At 33.6% G+C, this 18,410-nt stretch overlaps 2 protein-coding genes and 1 long non-coding RNA gene across 3 annotated transcripts; 1 reads left to right on the forward strand and 2 right to left on the reverse strand.

The window, feature by feature from the left end:
• Positions 1-6,010: 6,010 nt before the first annotated feature.
• Positions 6,011-10,119, reverse strand: LOC129318910 (26S proteasome regulatory subunit 6B homolog). The gene is made up of 6 exons (XM_054963912.1): positions 9,491-10,119; positions 8,523-8,753; positions 8,018-8,176; positions 7,701-7,853; positions 7,442-7,525; positions 6,011-6,341 (listed from the first exon to the last, which is right to left on the reverse strand). The coding sequence occupies exons 1-6, from the start codon at positions 9,986-9,988 to the stop codon at positions 6,207-6,209; spliced, it is 1,260 nt and encodes a 419-aa protein (XP_054819887.1). The 5' UTR covers positions 9,989-10,119; the 3' UTR covers positions 6,011-6,206.
• Positions 10,120-11,007: 888 nt separating this feature from the next.
• LOC129318875 (bidirectional sugar transporter SWEET1-like) lies at positions 11,008-13,550 on the forward strand. Its single transcript, XM_054963853.1, has 6 exons — positions 11,008-11,136; positions 11,219-11,255; positions 11,406-11,501; positions 11,632-11,911; positions 12,015-12,134; positions 12,279-13,550. The coding sequence occupies exons 1-6, from the start codon at positions 11,103-11,105 to the stop codon at positions 12,438-12,440; spliced, it is 729 nt and encodes a 242-aa protein (XP_054819828.1). The 5' UTR covers positions 11,008-11,102; the 3' UTR covers positions 12,441-13,550.
• Positions 13,551-14,997: 1,447 nt separating this feature from the next.
• On the reverse strand, positions 14,998-16,186 carry LOC129318876 (uncharacterized). Its single transcript, XR_008595335.1, has 2 exons — positions 16,018-16,186; positions 14,998-15,385 (listed from the first exon to the last, which is right to left on the reverse strand). It is a non-coding gene; the product is annotated as an uncharacterized LOC129318876 (long non-coding RNA).
• Between the last annotated feature and the right edge of the window lie 2,224 nt (positions 16,187-18,410).

An 18,410-nucleotide genomic window follows, 5' to 3' on the forward strand; every position in this document is an offset into this window, starting at 1 on the left:
ATGTTCGTTGTGCGAACAACAAACATCAAGCGTATCAGAGGCGTTGAGTCTCAATTAATAATAAAAAGATTCCAAGCTCTTTTACCGTAATTCACTAAGATGTAAAAAATACATCAGGCTTTGGTAGAACAATTATTTTGATTTTTATTAAGATGTGAATAGTTTACAAGTCTAATTTGAAAATTAAAAAAAACTAACTAATAAAACTAAAAGTTAAAGGTGCAGAATGCGAATCTTTGATTAAGTGTTGCTTGCCTTTTTTTTTTTTGTATTTTTGTCTTCTATTTATAGTATCAGAGTGATGGTAGCCTCTCCTTTGAAACCTATATGTTTTGCTGAAAAATCAGGGATTCACAAAATTCATGGCATGATCTTTATTCAGTGTTCTCCACTTTGGATAATTAATCCGTCTCACTGAAATACTTAGGTATGATGTTTTTAGATTTTAAAATTATTCAGAATCGTGTCTTTATATGCTATTAGTATAATGTTTATAATTAGTGAAATTTTGACATGTTTATTCTATCATAACCTTCTATTAAGCTCGAGGTCGGTCCCTTTATTCATATTAGACCTGATTCTTTAGTTACTTAATTTAAACAGCTTTGTGATTTATTTGAATAATATTTCATATTTTAGTCTAAAAATTATAGCATTTTTTTTTGACCATCATGATGTATAATTTTTTAAGGAAGGACCGAACTCCACCCCCTCCTCTTCTTTCGTGGGTGTGGAAATTGATCACACGGAAGCCATATTTTATGGATCATGATCATTAGAGCATGAACGATCCGTTTGAATTATCTGTACTTTTCATTCAAAATATCAGTCCCTGTTAATTAAAGAAATAGAATATTAAAAATTAGAGCAGCGTATTGGGATCATGTGACGTTGGTAAAACAAAAAACAAAAAACAAAAAAAAAATTGGGATCACGTGACATGAATGTGAGTCTCACTCTGAGGATTAAAAGGACAAGCATTGATAAGTTGAAGTTACAAGAAAACTCATACTCTTTTGATTCTCGTTATAATTTATTTTTATGAATATCGTCAATATAAATACAGAAAAGTAAAAAAAATAAAAGTATGTATAATTTTAAATATCTCATTATATAACAAATTTAAAAATGATATCATATTATTTTTTTTTTCTTATGAAGGATAATTTTAAAAATATTTTTTAAATATTACTTAAAAAGACGCACGATAATTTAAAAATGAAATTAATTGAATCTTTTAGAGTGTGATTTATAAATAAGATAAGAAAAATATGCCATTTTACTACGAGATTACTGACAAAATACTCTTCATGTGAATCAAACCATAACATATCATGTACTTTTTTCGTTCGAAAATGTAAGGTATTTTTAATTAAATCTCATCTCCTAATAAAATGATCACTTACTTTTAAATTAACCCTATTTTTTATATTTACCTTCTATTAAATACTTTACAATAAATATAAAGTTATTATCAATAAGGACACTTTTAAAAAAAATAATAATAATTATACTTCAAAAAATTAAAAATATTTTATATTTTTTAATATACAACTATTTAAAAAATATTTTATATTTTTAAATGAAGGGAGTATTTTATATTCACTGCGTTTAAAATGCTGCAGTAAGTTACTGTGACTCTGTGAGTTTGACAGGCATGCTCACGACCGTTGTACATGGAGTAAATTTGGTGTATTTTAAGTAAAATTTTAAAATCAGGTACCGTGAATTAAAAAAAAAAAAACATTGTTCAAAGAGCTTCTTCAGTTCTTCCCGTCATATAAAACGCAGCACGACTTAAATACAGATTAGTTGATTAGATACTGAAAAATTCCCATAATAAGAAAAATATAAAAAGTGAGCACGTAAATGTGTATCATGGTTAAGCATTTTGTTAATTTATTCAAGGCTGCAACTCACTTTTTATTGTTTGAGCCTACAATTATTAGGTCAAGCAAGACGATTAAACAACACTAATCATTAAGCAATAAACAATAATTAGAAATATTAACATGGAATTATTACACGGACTTTAAAAATAAGGCTTGATGTAATAATTAATTAAACTATATCATATTATACATTAATTGCAGCTTCAATATCATTTTATTTATAATTAACTTAATCAGAAATTCGGATTTTTTTATATATATATTATACTACGTTGATGCCTAGATTTTTGAATAAAACATCAACTGACTTTGGATATTTTATTAAGTCAAACCATGGTGACATTTGTAAATAACTGGCATCACGTGGAAGGTGTTGAAATGAACGTTAGAGAAAACGACATCAGATTTATAACTTAGAATAAAGAATCCAGGCCATTACTTTATGTCACTTAGCCTCCCGAAAAATGAAAAACACGATGAGTTATTTTCGCATCCATTTCGCAGATGTATTATTTTAGTGACTAAGCAGACTATCGTGCACTTGTTTTGAATTAATATAGGGTCTTACGTCTTTCATGACTTATATTTTTATGAATTTAGTATATTGTCATGTTTTACTATATTTGGTTATTGTTTTCAATCATGACAAGCCATTTCAATATTTCTACCACTCGCTTATTTCGAGGACTCCAGCAGAAACTACTATCAAAAGTCAATTTGTATATATATTTATATAATTACATGTTAATTTATCTCGTGTTATCTTCGGTTCAGCAAGCGGCTTCTCATAGTCCTCAATGTATAACAAAATTGAAATCTTCTTTTGAGAATTTTATAATTAGTTATTTCGAGGAAGTAAATAAATCACATTAGAGAATAGATTTCAATAGCAATAATTTTTAGGCGTTTTTTAGTGTAATTGAGAAATGAACCTTTGAAACAAAAATACTCGAGGATAAGAGAGGCTCATTAAAAAATCATGACACATACATGTCATTTTTTTCTTTGACAGTGGACAATTTTATTCTCATGATAAGCAATGTACATAGTTATAGCCAGGTCTCACTGTTTCAACAATTAAATGATAGAATTGGGTGATTCAAGATTAATAAACACAACTGTCATTGTCTTAATTCCCAATAAATTAAAAGAGTTCACAGTTGGGGAAAAATTCCCTTGTAATTAATTGCGAGTTTGGACTTTAGTTTGGATATGTACTTTAAATATCCGAGTGCATTGTGTGTTTTTTTTTTTTTTTGCCAAGAAATGCACTATGTTTGTTTCAATTATTTGCGCGACGATGAGAAGATTATTGTTAAGTTTGGACTTTGGATTTGCATTATATTAATATAATGTATATATCAATTTCCAGAAATGTCAGAAGGAAATGCAAAGTAACTACGCGTACTTTTAGTTACATGTCATTTTCGCATGGGATAGTCTTATGATTTTGAACGTTTAATTAATCATGTTCATAAGTATACCAACAATCCAATGCGATTTTAAGCTGAATCCAGTAAACATATATTATATTAAATTCATAATAATTAAGTACCTAACGTAACCTAAAAACAAAAACAAGACACAAAATCAGGTAAGGAAATTAAGTCAATCTTTACCTAATCAAGGGTCATTCCTCATTCCTTCCTTCTTTTTTTCCTAAAAAAACTTCCCCTTTATTTCCATTAAAAAAAAATTCCCCTTTATCCGGCAAAGTAAAAAAGCCTGTGGCTAATTTAGTGAAATCACATTATTAACTTTACGTGAAGATCATAATAAGCATAAAGCAATTTTAAAATATTAAAAATAGAGGATAAAATAAAATATTTTTAAAAAGGAAATACTAAATGATCAGAACATTTGTGATGTGCAATAAAAAAATTATGAATATTTTGTTATCATCCATTGGAAAGATATGCAGTAGTGAGTAGACTAGAGAGAAAGACTCTGGAAACGGACACAATAAAATAAATATTTTGACGCGCAAGTATTTGATTGTCGGAAAATGGGATAGGGAATCTTCCAAGTGACAACCCTAAATCCCTAATTAATAATCCAATCCTCATTCCTTGAATTTTTGTCCACATGGCTCTTTTCTTTTCTGTTTTTTGAAGATACCTTACGTTTCCATTACAAACAAAACTGGTGGTACCAAGGCACCTTTCTTACTCTTCCTTCTCCTCAAAATTAAACTTTTTTGATTTAAAAAAGCAAGCACTAACCGACTTAAAATTATAAATAAAAACAAACCCATGACTTTTCATTTTTAGAAAACATGCCATTAGGTTATAAGGTTATTATTCGCAAATTAAATCAGTTTTACTGCAAAAAAAGAAAAGGAAATTTAAAAGTGACGTTACCCTTCCTTAATTGGGGGAAAAAAAAATCTAAACCCTGCACAGTCATCAGTTCAATCACTAGAGTAAAGAACCTAAACTAAACATCTTCAAGTTGGGCGGAATCTGGTTGAATACAATTGACGAGCAAAATGTGGGTGCAGGTTAGATGAAGACAAATAGTGTTAATTATTTATTTCGAGAGTAATTTAATGTGGAGAATTGAGGAACTGTTGAAGTTGGTGAGGAGAAGCATATAGAAGAAGCAAGCCATTCAATGAATGGTATCCAAAGGGGTCCCCCAGCGAAACAAGGCCACCACGCATTCTCACTGTTCCCACACCGGCCTCTCATCACTGCAACCTGATTTCACGATCACATCTCCCTGATGCCAGCGTCACACACACACACACGACACCGACACTCGCAGTCGCAGTAAAATGTTCTGACTCCTGACCTGAGAGATATTTCATACCACTTTCAAAAAAAAATTATTACTTTACTGTTAAAAAAGATGTAAAATGTACAGAAATTGATGTATATTTTTCTTGTCTTTTAATAGATGCAAGGATTGAGGGACAGCTAGGTGAAGGAGATAAGGGAGAGAGAGGGAAGGCAAGCCCCAATGGGTTTCATTAATTTTGAGGGTAATGTTATCCCAAGCGTACGCAAGTGAGCAATTGTTTCTGGGAGCGAGACCGAAGCGAGGCAGGCGCAACGGGTGAATACAAGAGTGAAGGGCCCCATCTTTTTAATTGTTAAAATATCTGAATATATGAATGCAGTCTCTGCTTCAATATTCTCATGCTATTTAATTAATAAATACACATTGGGAACACTGTGACATATCTCGTGCCTCTCACTAATGCCAAATCAATTTATAATGGTTAAAGGAACAGGTAGGAGTGGGAGTTTAAAGCAGGGCTCGGTCCAAACACAGCAACAGACAATAAATATTAAACGGTTCACGGTCTCCTCTCAGGATCATGGACGCCCCCGTTGGCTGCTTACAAAATGGTCCCAACATAAATGGTTCAAGGGGCCCACAACCATGGTCCAAGACCTTCACGTGAGGCCCGGCTCATGCATGTATTCGTTGGCTTGCTTCCTTCGGAAAACCTTCCCCTTGGCAGTTTTTCCTCCACAAGAAGTTGCTCCCAGGATTCAGTTTGTGGCCTTTGCATTAACTTGTCTCAATTCTTAGTTTTAGTTGGCGGTTTCTTTAGGCACACGAGCTGGTCTTCTACCCACCCCCCCTGCAGGAGATATCGTATATGAGCATCTATTCTCGTTAAAAAGCTTGCCGTTGTAATTTTTTTAAAAAAAATTAGAAGGGTTCAGGCATCGGGAACCCTGTCCAATCACACTCAGCTGCCCATCTGCTGATAAATGATTGCCACGCAAGCTCTAATAATCCGAAGAATTCCCGCACGAAAGCTTATCACCCCGTTCCTCCCCACATGCTTTGGCCATTGCCTCGTATAGAATTGCAGGAGCGAGTAGTATGGAACAGATTGAGCATGACAACAATCACCAAAAATTAGCCAGAAACTGAACTAAATCGGATAACCAGTGAGTACAAATCATAATAGTAATGACACTAACAACACCTCTCGTGGATTAGGCTGTGCGTTGGGGGCAAATTCTGATGCTCCTTTGCTACCTTGTGGATTGTCTATTGGCACTTAGCAGGGCACAAATGAACCATGGATGATGAAATGACACCCAAATTAGTCAAATTCTCAAGCTGCACAATAAATGAACGATACAATAGATGTGGACTAATGAAGAAATGAGAATGATCTTTGATTTCTAGAAAACCAATGCACAATATATTGTAAGCAGTACAGCCCTTCGGTGACTCAGCAAAGTCGGTACACAAATTAACAAGTGCTATAGCGAGAACAAGGATTACAGTTTTTTTTCCTCTTTCAACAAGAACACAGGAATCTTCCAAATTCTTATCCAGCCCTCCTCATCACTTGTAGAACTCAAAGTCGGTGTCTGGTTTCTTCACGTTTGTCCGGTAGCCCTTCTCAAAGTCCTTTGGTAGTATGACATACCTATTCTTACGAACAGCATGCATTCCTGCTTCTTGACAAATAGCTGCTATCTGCAGACACCAAAGATCCATCTCACTGTTATTTTTGTTTACATAACACAATGAAACGGTGACATTACAATCTTCCATGCTCACACTATATACAATATCAACGTAGTATTGTTATTGTTTATCCAGATATCTCTTCATATAAAAGAGCAAATACTCCAATCTAGGAATCCCTGGGTGCAACTATTGGGACATTCTATAGGTGAGTCAAATCTTGAAATCTCATTAGATGAAGATAAGCCTTAGTTTAAAAAACACTAACAAAGGTATTTACAAATTACCAACAAAATCCTTCCATTAGTAGTGAGATTTTAACTCATTCATATGGAGCACAAGTCTAATCTCTATCAATTGGACCAACTTTGGTTGTTATCACAGAATAGCGAACCACAATAAGAAACCTATCAAGTGCATCTAATCACTTCAAAATACTATCTCTATCACAAATTATAAGATAATTTTGGAAGAAATTTGACATCATAAAATATGAGACACTTTCAGAAAATTAAGGCTTCAGATACTTTTCCAACATTACTTTTCTCATTATATCCTCTTTCTTTAATATTTTTTCACAAATTGAGTATTAAATTAAAAGTATTTTCAGAGGTTTATATTTTTATTTTGAAAAAAATATTATTATAAAAGTGTATTTAATGAGCTTTTTCAGTATTGAGCAAAAAAAAAAAAAAAAGAAGATGAAGAAGAAGAAGAATAACTTTATTAGTATATGTGATTTTTGTTAAAAAATATCTTACAAATTAGGATGGAGGGAATATGTATATTGAAAAAACAATGATTTTAAATAAACATCATGGTTTTATATTTGAACTTTGTTTTCCATTCACATGAATCTATCAATTGCTTAATGTTTCCATATGACAAATCTAATACAATCAAATTCAAATTTTAAAAGTACAAGAAAACATATTTAACAAATTTTGGTTCAAGCCAATTCATAAGATGACAGATCAATTGTTTTTTGAAAGATAGAGTTATCAGTCATTTACCATTTGCCATCAGGAAATCAATACCAAGGAAAATGGCATTTACATAAATTTCTTAATATAAGGAAATTAGAATTAGAATATAAGAGATAAACAAACCTCAGCAGCACTAATTTTGTCTGGACGAGAAACATAATCCTCTAGGTCTACCTCATCACTCAAGTTCATTTTCGCCGTGCAAACCTGTCCAAAAGCACACCACTAAATAATTAGCTACAAGCCACTGAAAGTCCATTGACAAAGACACAAGCCCCAACAGTTCTGTTACTAATGAGGACATCATCGTCCTAATCAATAAAAGCACTGAATACCAACATAAATAAGATTAAAGCAAAAGCTGAAAAGAAGAAAGCCTTGCCTGAAACACAAGCCTTTTTTGACGCCTATCAGGCAAAGGGAACTCAATTTTGCGATCAAGCCTTCCAGGACGCAGAAGAGCAGGGTCCAATGTATCAGCTCGGTTAGTTGCCATGATAACTTTGACATTCACCGTTTGATCAAATCCATCCATCTGATTATAAGGAAATAGAGTTAACTTATAAATTTAGCAGCTGAAATCAACAAGGCAAAACCATAGAGAAGAATCAGAAATTCATAGAATGGTCAAAACCAAACACAGTTGCAATTATACTAGTGAAACACAAAGCACTGAAAGCAATATTTTTTAATAGGTACCTGATTGAGAAGTTCCATGAGAATACGCTGTACTTCTCTATCTGCCCCAGTTTGAGCATCAAATCGAGCAGTAGCTATTGCATCTACCTCATCAATAAATATAATTGCCGGAGCATTCTCTTTGGCAAGACGGAAAACATCACGTACCATCCTTGGACCCTAAAACAGAAAATTTCTAACGGATTTGTAGATTTTACAATAAATCATTGGTAACCTATATGTTTCCTTTACTCAGTAAAGATAATATGAATCTGAAACTCATAGTTCATTAAACAAAGCACAGTAGTTAACATCATGGGAAAAAGTCCACATATGAAGGACAGAAGGAGCCCCCATAGAGTATACTTGATCCTCAAACTGGAAAGATGTTATTGTGATGATGCAAAGAGCAATATTAAATTAATAAATACAAACATGGAACCAATATTCTTAAATGGTCTAAGACAACTGAACAAGCTACAATGTCATTTATATCATTCCAAAACATATGACTTGGAAATCATACCTCACCAAGATACTTCTGCACAAATTCAGATCCAACGACTCTAATGAAGGCAGCTGTGGTATGATTAGCAACAGCCTTGGCAAGCATTGTTTTCCCAGTGCCAGGGGGACCATATAGTAATACACCACGAGGAGGATCAATACCAATTTGTTTGTACAGTTCATGGTGAGTAAGGGGTAGTTCCACTGCCTCACGAATCTCCTGCTTCTGAATATCACATCCTCCAATGTCCTAAGGAAATTATCATAACAACAAGGATTAAGGGTCAAATATGAAAGTACTTTAAGATAATCATAGTGCACATGCTAAACAAAAAGCCTACCAAGTGTAATACAAAATGCATTTTTGCTCTGGGTGGGAATGCAAGTGTATTTCAGATTTCAGAGAAACCCGCCCTAGAATTTCTTTAGAAGCCTTAAAGATAACTGACAAAGCAGTGGGATAGATGTTCAATCATAGTCCCAGACTCCCAGCTCTAGTTCCCTAACACTAACAATGAACTGCGACTAATGGACCAATATCTCCAGGATTGACACCAGTGAACATTGTGAGAATCACAGTTGTGCACAAGAATGCTCAAAAACCCAATTGGTCATTGAGCTTCAACAAAAGACGCCATTTTCCAAATAAAAGTTATAAAGAGAATGACTTAGTTCACAGTAAAATCTACAATTCCCCATTCACATAACAAATTCCAATAAAACGTTAAGGGCACCCGTTGATGTAGAATAATATGCCCAGGATTGACGGTTTGACACTAATTCAAACTCTGCATATGATCGCTATATAGCAGAACACTGGAGAATGAAAACCAAATGGTAATTGGAATTCTTCTTCCTTTTTCTTTATTTGGTTGGTTTGAATTGCAAAAAAGCAACTAATTTTAAGTTATAATGAAACCCTAGAATTCAATTTTTTCCTAGCAACGTTTAATCAAACAGCAATTATGAGACAATGATCGAACTTACATTATAGGTGACATCAGGCTTCTCTGACTGACTCAGAAGCGAGATACTGGAGTCGGCCTCAGGCGGCAAAACATCCACAAGCGCGTTAGAGTGACGGTGGAGAGCGACGGATGCCGAGGGCTTCAAAAGCTCGCGGTTGATGGTACTAAGAATACGAACATAGTAATTCGATCCGGTCGTCGAGCCAACAATACCATTATTCTGGTCCACCATCTCCATGAACTGGCCGATGACTAACGGCACGGACTGGATCCTCTTGACCTCTTCCTGGGCTCGAAGGAGCTCGCGCTTTAGATTCTTCTGCTCATCCTTGACGTATTCTTCCTGAATGTCAATAAACTCCAACTGGCGCTGAAGCGACTTAAGGCGACTGTAGAGATCGTCTTCGTCAGAGGTTCCGTCGCCGAAACCCAGAAGGTAATCGGATCTCGTCGAGGCCAGGAAAGGAGGTAGTTCCGAAGATGGCTTGGAGTCCATGACCATAGGCGAGGCTGCCATAGCTGCGAAATCTGTCCTTCGGAATTGAGAGAAGTTAAACGACGGAGAATGAAAAGGTGGAGTAAAGCGAAGGAAACCAGAATTGGCCGGAGCTGCGTTCCCCAAAACACTGGTTAGCAGCCACTGAAAGTCTAAAACCGACTCTTTGATCTTTAGGCCTTTTGGGCCTGAAACCGCCTTCGTTTGTGATACATGCTCATTTCATTTTACATTTGGTCCAATAAACTTTGTAAATGCAATAGATTCCTATAATTTTATTTATAAATTATTTTTAATATATTTTATCAGTATTAAAAAAATTTTAAATTTATTAATTTTATTTTAAAATTTAATAATTTTTTAAATTTATTCCTATTAAATATACACATTTTAATAATATTTTTTTTTTCAACATTTAATGGAGGATAAAAAAATTAAGATCAAAATTTAATGACATGATTTATAAATAGAATAAAAAAAATTTTCTCTCTCTATCCTATAAATAAAATCAAAGAGAATACTATTTATAATTTATATTTTCCTGAATATATGCAACATTATAAATCCTTATTTATAAATAAATATCGATCATCAATACGTCCATTTAAATTTTGCCAAGAATTGTTCAAAGCATTTTATTGGTTTCAAGCTTTGTTAAGGCCCACTGAAAGGCCCATTCATTCCTACAACAAAGACCACATTATTAAGTGACTATGGCCCAACCCATCTATCGATATTAATTACATTAGTTGAAGGGCAGCCACACCAGTTCTGCTAGGCCATGCAATTGGGTCACTTTAAAAAAAAAAAACCTGTACTGTAATCTCATCTGAATCAAGATAGATATTTCTACGTGAGTTGGAAATTTCAAAACTTGCAAATGCACATAAATGGTAACTGGTACTGAAAACCAAAGCAGATAATCACCCACGTAACGTCACTGCATCTACAACCGTGAAGCAGACGGTTCTCAATCACAAATTCGGCAGATACAGTTATCGCTAATTACAGTTACACCCAAAACAACACGCACTGCCACCTTGTTCTCTTTTCCGCTTTCCCATTCCTCTCTACTCTCGTCCATCCCTCAATTCATTTAATCAAGGAACATATCATTCTTTGAAGTTTGAATATCATGGATTTCTTGCGTTTCTTCGTGGGAATATTCGGTGGGTCTACATGCTTTCTTCCTAGGATTTGTAATATATATTCTTCTCCGTTATTCATTCTTCTGTTTCATTCTTCTTGCAGGGAATGCCTCTGCTCTGTTCCTCTTCTTGGCTCCTGTGTACGTATGTTCCACCAGCTTTCTCCTCTATCCTCACGACTGAAATTCCACTGGCCTCTCAACTTCTGTTTCCTGAAATGAACAGTAATTTTTTGCTTCATGTGATCATTACGCTTTTTAGGCGAAAATGTTACCATATTCTGTTTGTAGGATGTTATTCAAAAGAATCATACAGAACAGATCCACGGAGGAATTCTCTGGCGTTATTTACATCTTGACACTCCTCAGCCGTCTCCTCCCTGCCTGGTATATATCCTTCTTCGAACAGCTTCCGATTTCCTTGCTTGTACCAAAAGTGTCATCTATAAAACAAAACATGCACGCAAGGCAAGAAAATCACGAACCCTTTTCTAACGACGAAGAGATCGGAGTGCAGGTATGGCTTGCCATTTGTGTCACCTTGGAACGTACTATTATCAACAGTGAATGGAACAGGAGCGGTGATTGAAACCATGTACGTGTTAACGTTCATCGTGTTGGCACCGAAGAAGGAGAAGCTCAAAATTGTCGGACTCTTCGCGTTCGTGCTTGCGGTGTTCTCTGCAGTGGTCGTCATCTCACTCTTCGCGTTTCACGGCAAGCCCAGGATGCTCTTCTGCGGTTTCACCGCCGCCGTATTCTCCATATTTATGTACGGATCACCCCTTTCCATCATTGTAAGCGCCCTTCTAGCCATTGAGTATTACTTGACAAGAGTGAAAATGAGGATACATATATATAATTAATCGATGAAGAAGAAGTTGGCGTAATGGAATGCAGAGAATGGTGATAAAAACAAAGAGCGTGGAGCACATGCCCTTCTTGGTGTCGTTGCTTGTGTTCCTGTGTGGCACTTCCTGGTTCATCTTTGGCCTTCTTGGCAGGGACCCTTTCGTCGCCGTAAGCCCCATCCTTTTATTCCATTCTTCGAAATCCAATGGCTTTCTCGTGCCAGAAAAATTTTAATTTATACATTTTGCATATGTAATACTACAAAAAGAAGTCTGCTGTATTATAATTGCTGGGCTGGTTTTGCTATTGCAGGTGCCTAATGGTATGGGTTCTGCTTTAGGAGCGATACAACTGCTACTCTACTTCATATATCGTGACAGCAAGTCAGCTTGTGAGAGACCCACGACGCAAGAGGAGTCTGTGGAGATGGCTGCCAGAAAACCGCACGAACTCGATGCGAATAATGCCGCGTAGGAGATTCATCGCCATATTTATGATATTGTTAATTATTTTTGCTGAATTTCGATGTTTAGTGTGCAGGTTAATTTCCAACTGTAAGATCTCTACTATTAATTAATTGACTGTCAAAGTTCGCAAGTTAAATACGGAACAGTAAGGAGAAAAAACGTGCCGTGTTCTCGTCTGTACTTCTAATTATGTGCCTAGTCTTGGAGCCATGTCTATTAGTTTGCCTGTTGGGCGAATTAATTACGGTTCTGCATGTAATTAGTTTGCGGCAATTTTAATTCGAGTTTATCTGATCCATTTTTGGTCCTACTCAAACCAGTAAAGTTGTTTTCTTGATATCAAGTTATCAACCTCGTTTTTCTGACAGATACACGGCGGTACTCAGTATAGGGTGGGTTCGATCCAGATCTTCTCCTCTTTATGCCCTCTCTTAATACATATTTTAATATTTAATCATATCTATCCGTTTAATTTAATGGTATCACATGGTTAATCATGGCATTAAAATGAGGGAGAATAACAAAAAGATCCTTTTAAAATATGCAAATCACACTTAGGTGCCGCAGAGTGAATAAACATCAGTCAGTTGTCGTCATTATCACTGCGGGGCTTGAACCAGTAAAGCTTTGATTTCTCACAAGAAGAGGATTAAATAAGGCTCTGTGCGGAAACATAAGGTTCATTGAGATTAAATAAAATTTTGTATATTCACACAAACTTAAACTTAAAATTTCATATTTAAACTGTCATAATTTCTTTTATTAGAACCAGTACTTGTTAATAATTTGAAAATGTTCTACTTTTAATATTGTTTAGATAATTTGTAGAAAATCTATGTGTCTTATTTTTATTCATTTGAAAAGATATTCTTCGTTGGTACTTAAAGCACGTATCACGTGATCATGTTTTACGCTTAGTTTTCAACTATAATACACCAGTGATAAATAAAATGGGGAGGATTAAAAATAGGACCACACCAAAGGACTCGTGACGTGACGTTATTTCAAATGAAGCCTAATGAATTAATATATGAGCTTTCAGGCCATATAAGATTAAACAAAAACATGGATCATGGAAGTAAGGGGATCATCCACAATACAAGGCATAGCAAGCAGCGATGGAGCCACATCATCATGAGTGCCGACAAATGTACCTTCCCATTAAAAATATATATATATATATAAATAAGGTGTATAAATTTTGCAGCTGTACATCTCTATTTTTAATATTTTGTACTTTCTAAGCTAAATAAAAAATAGTTGCCCTCAAAATATTTTTAAATATATAATATTTTAATGATCAAGATAAAATATAAAGAACATATTTACATAAAAGAGTATATTAACATATTTAATATCAATAAAAAACGTATTTGATATAATTTTCTAATTGAAAATAATGATCGATCTACTAATTTTATTATAATTTTAGTTGTAGTGTAATTATTATTTTTTTAAAAATTATTAATTTATAAATTAAATTATCTTGCATCTCTTAACTTTAGATTCTGACTCTACCACTAACCCTTGGGCAGAAAAAGCATGCCAACGATGAATAAATAGGAACAACGAGCCTCTGATGCAGACGATAAGATCAACAAAAAATTTCAACTTCAATTCAAAGGAATAAGTCTTTGGGGTGAAATGATGGGCGCACAGAAGCTTGAGTATCCAGGAAGAAGATGGAGCAGAAGAGATAGCGGGAAATGGGAACCAAATCAACTAATTTATTTTATTTTAAATTAGGAGCATTATAATTATTTTACAAGAAAAATTAATGCCGTAAAAGTCTCCATAGACCTCAGAGGGGTTATTACAGTTCATAATATCTAATTATCATTTGCATAATGTAAAGAGATTTTTTGTCATTCTCCCTTAAAATAAATATACTATTCATCTAATGATCATCACAAACAAGCATTATGAACTTTTTTCCAAAATAACTCAAGAGATAATAGTAAATAATCTATTAAATGTAATGCCATAATTAGCAATACAACATCATTAAATCAAATAAATAATTAAATGGATGAATGAGACTGAGTATTGAGAGAGGATATAAAGAGAATCTCAATTCGGTCGACCCTACGTTGATGATAAGTGTGTAATTACAATCCCACACGCATAGGTGTTCTTTTTTATTTGGTGTCAATAAAAAGAAAAATATAATATCAAATTCTTGTATTTTACTTGAATTTTGTCGTTAGTTTTTATATATATTTTTTTGATATTTTAAGTAAGGGTGAGAAGAGGTCATAGGTGCCTGCACCCTAGCCTACTTCAGGCATTTAATTAGGTTCATTTAGTTAAATAGGTTGAGTTGAGTTTTTCAAAACCTAATTTACGAACCTAACAAACCAACCTATTTATACACACATGTTATGTAATATATTATAAAACATGTGATATATTAATTTTATTATTATTTTATTATTATGTTGTGCTTTGGACCTGTTTAAAAGTTGAATGATGCAATCATGTCATGGGTTGTTGAATAAATCAGTCCGTACATTTGCTTGTTTCTTAGAAGGCATGATCTTAATTACTGAGACAATTTAATCACGTGCAATAAAATCTTTAACCTCCTCCTTGGCATTTATGAGTGGATGATTTTTTTTTTTGGTCCCCTTCACCCGAGCAGATATACACTTTGTTCATGGTTTGATTTCTCCTCCCCTGGATATTTTTTGATGCCTGTGCATCGCCTAAACGGCCAAACATTTTTATTGTGCACCACTTCAAAAAAAATTGAAATAAATTTAACCGAGGAGGAAATAAAAGTCATTGAAACACACTCTCTCTATAACTTTGCATGAGAATCGGTAGAACCGGCCAGCAGTAGTGTTCCTTGATATCTTCCCTTCAATTTTACTAACAACTACGCAGAACGAATTTAGAGAGTTCATTCGCGCCAATGATTCTGAAGATGTAGTGTCCCGTAATAATCTTGTTCTGGACATCAATTAAAAACAAATCACAAAAGGTAAACTATAAATATCTTTGTCGTTTTCTAGACCCTGAATAACAAATACCCAGCTATCCCCCTTGACCTTAATGTTTGGCATAATCCAGTAGGTGGAAGTGGAACAGTGGATCCGTGAAAAGTTCTGCTCAAATACCAAATAGTTGGAAAGCAAAGCAACGCTCTTCCTCACAATATCTATGATATCAGAGATGATATTTAGCACAGGCATTAAATATTTATATTATTTAAATCATTAAAATTTAAATTAATAATTATTAATTTATACTTTATTTAAAATTAATAAATATGTGAGTGTATTTAAACTGTTGATTTGAATGTCAACGACTTGAATGATATAGGCACTCAATACCTGTATTAAATACAATTATCTAATCTAAACCAATATAAAAGATGGGAATAGCTTGTGATGGTAAGATAATTAGAACTTGAGGTTCAAACGTTCAGATAATAGAATCCGCCACAATGCGTGCACAAGATACTGGCTATATAATAATATGAAAATTAGAGCGACGCAATTGATAATTTGCCTGGATATGAATGGTACTAATAACTAAGGTAGAACACTTGTTGGTAAAAAAAAAAAGAGCAGAACGCTTACCTGGCGCTCGATGAATCCGGTGTCATCCAACCAAAGACATCGAATTATTCAATTTTGGCAACGTCATCGCAGGCCATCTAACCCCAACCAAATCCACTAACATTGTCTCTTGCGATTTCGAACAAGGATGAGTTACGACTTCGTTTCAATTTTGAAGCCGACGATTCGTTTTAAAGTACTAGTCTGGGCCCTGGGGTTTATTTAAGCGCTAGACTATTTCATAGGGCTGTGCACTCATGCCCAGGGTTTGCTTCCACACCGTGAATTGAATGTGTGCTAGGAAATTGATTTGGTCAGTGTTTTCTTATTATTTGACTATACTTATTAAGTTAACGCGTACCAACATTTTAAAGCAACAGCCTTGGACGGCTATATAATTGAGTTAGCAGTCACATAAAAGGTATAAAATATAGTAAATGTCTAGTACTTAAACATGATAGCGATCGCAAAGTCGCAATAGCAATCCAGAAAAATAACTCCGTAAACATTTATTACGTTTGTTTGAAACTTATATATTCTTTTTCAAAGGGTAGCTCTTCTCATATTATTGGGAGATGCAGATTTCGGTCCTTGTTCAAAAAGTTAAGAATACTATTCTAACACACCAGTAAAACACGTGTGATAATCATAATTAATAGGGCAATATGCCCGACATTGCAAAGAGGCGAATCGTGAAATTTCAATTGATTTCGTCACGATGACTTGGTATTGTGTGCGCCAGTCCTTTTCTCTTCTCCTTGGCCTATTGATTATAGCCCATTTTCACTCCTTGTTATTTAAGGACTTAGAACTCCTCTGGACAATGTAAGACTTATTTTTTGGACACATCCACGCAAAACCACGAAACATATTTATCATAGCAAACCATGAGCGGATCGGATCTGTCTGTCAAGCAAGTGTAAATTCCTTGTATGTATAACACATGTACGACTACGAGTACGGCACACATTCTCACACGGAGAAGAAGCTTTCTATTTTTTAAAAACATCGGCTGCAAAACTTTTCGTTAAAGGTTAAAAGCGCTTTTACTGATTAAAAAAGGACACGTTTACTCCTACTAGCTATTTCAAATTAACTTTTGGCGTTTTAAACGCTTGGGACTACCTAAACGGCTGAACCACGCAACAAATTAATTAATTACATATTTAAATGCGATGAATTACCATAATACGTATCTCCCACCCTGACCATTTCTAGTTGTGTAAGCGACCAGGCTTGTACTTTTCTAATGATCGCATACGTCGGTTTTACCAGAAAACTCGTCCTCACCTTAAATATAATCAAACTAATGTAATACGCATTAATTTGACGTGTAATGTTTTTATTAGAGAGCTGAAATGATAAAGTATGTATGATAATAGAAAGAAAGTTAAATCTATATATTTTACCGATATAATATAAATATTTTAATGTATATATTTATATTCAATTTTACAAATATATAACAAAAATAAATAATTATTTTTATTTTTTAAGCTTCGTTTATTAATTTTTCATAACATAAAAATTATTAATTATTAAGTTTGTGACAAACTTTTTAGTAATGTACTTCTCAATATATATTTTTTAAATTGGTAAAAATTTCATCTGACTTATGAGCATTAAATGATTAATTAATTAAATTTATAATTGAGATCTAAATTTTTGTTCATCATAATAAATTCTATTAATTATTTTTTTAAATTATATTGATAATCATAATAAATAAATATATCAACAAGTTAATAAAGCTCAGTTGTCAGAAAATTTTTACATGGATGGCATTGAATTATATTAAAATAAAATTCATTTGTATCGTAGATTTCAATAGCTTGATTATATATTTAAAAAAGTAATTTTTTAAAAAAATATCTTAATTTATAATTTTATAATAGATATTAAGCACACAACGTTTAATATGTTTTGAGATTTTTGTTGCGATGGGTGGCAAAATTTATCAATAATAATTCTCATAATTTTTTTATCAAATATAAAATAAAAATAAAATTAAATGACATTAATGCCTTAAAAATATTTATAGTTTTATTTTGTTAAAAATAAGCAGATTCTATGATAATTATATCTTTAAGTTATTAAAATAGTTGTATTGTATGTATGTAAAATACCATGTATAAAATTAAAATGAGAATTTATCTAGTTTTTTTCACATTTTTACAATATGCTAATTTAAGATCTTAAAAATATACAATCCTCAAATTTTATTAAAACAAATTTTAAAATTACGAAAATCGTGGCCAGTCTCCCTTCCCCACCCTGACGATAAGCTTGACTCGCGGGACGAAACTTGTAGCCGTTGTTATTCTGCACCAACCCCATATGACGTATCAAACCTTTGAATAACTAATTAATTGTTCGTTTTTGAATGGAGCGATGGGCGAGGATTACTGAGAGTT

This window comes from Prosopis cineraria, unplaced genomic scaffold (assembly GCF_029017545.1).
Source record: "Prosopis cineraria cultivar Desert tree isolate PC_DT_omini unplaced genomic scaffold, ASM2901754v1 PC8, whole genome shotgun sequence".
Classification (NCBI taxonomy): Eukaryota; Viridiplantae; Streptophyta; class Magnoliopsida; order Fabales; family Fabaceae; genus Prosopis; species Prosopis cineraria.

Excerpts from the sequence above, each read along its gene's own strand:
- LOC129318910 (XM_054963912.1), bottom strand. The coding sequence starts at position 9,988 with ATGGCAGCCTCGCCTATGGTCATGGACTCCAAGCCATCTTCGGAACTA. Across the intron at positions 8,754-9,490 it reads AGCCTGATGTCACCTATAAT|GACATTGGAGGATGTGATAT; the intron begins GTAAGTTCGATC and ends TAATTTCCTTAG. Across the intron at positions 7,854-8,017 it reads TCATGGAACTTCTCAATCAG|ATGGATGGATTTGATCAAAC; the intron begins GTACCTATTAAA and ends CCTTATAATCAG.
- LOC129318875 (XM_054963853.1), top strand. The coding sequence starts at position 11,103 with ATGGATTTCTTGCGTTTCTTCGTGGGAATATTCG. Across the intron at positions 11,137-11,218 it reads TTTCTTCGTGGGAATATTCG|GGAATGCCTCTGCTCTGTTC; the intron begins GTGGGTCTACAT and ends TTCTTCTTGCAG. Across the intron at positions 11,502-11,631 it reads AGCCGTCTCCTCCCTGCCTG|GTATGGCTTGCCATTTGTGT; the intron begins GTATATATCCTT and ends ATCGGAGTGCAG.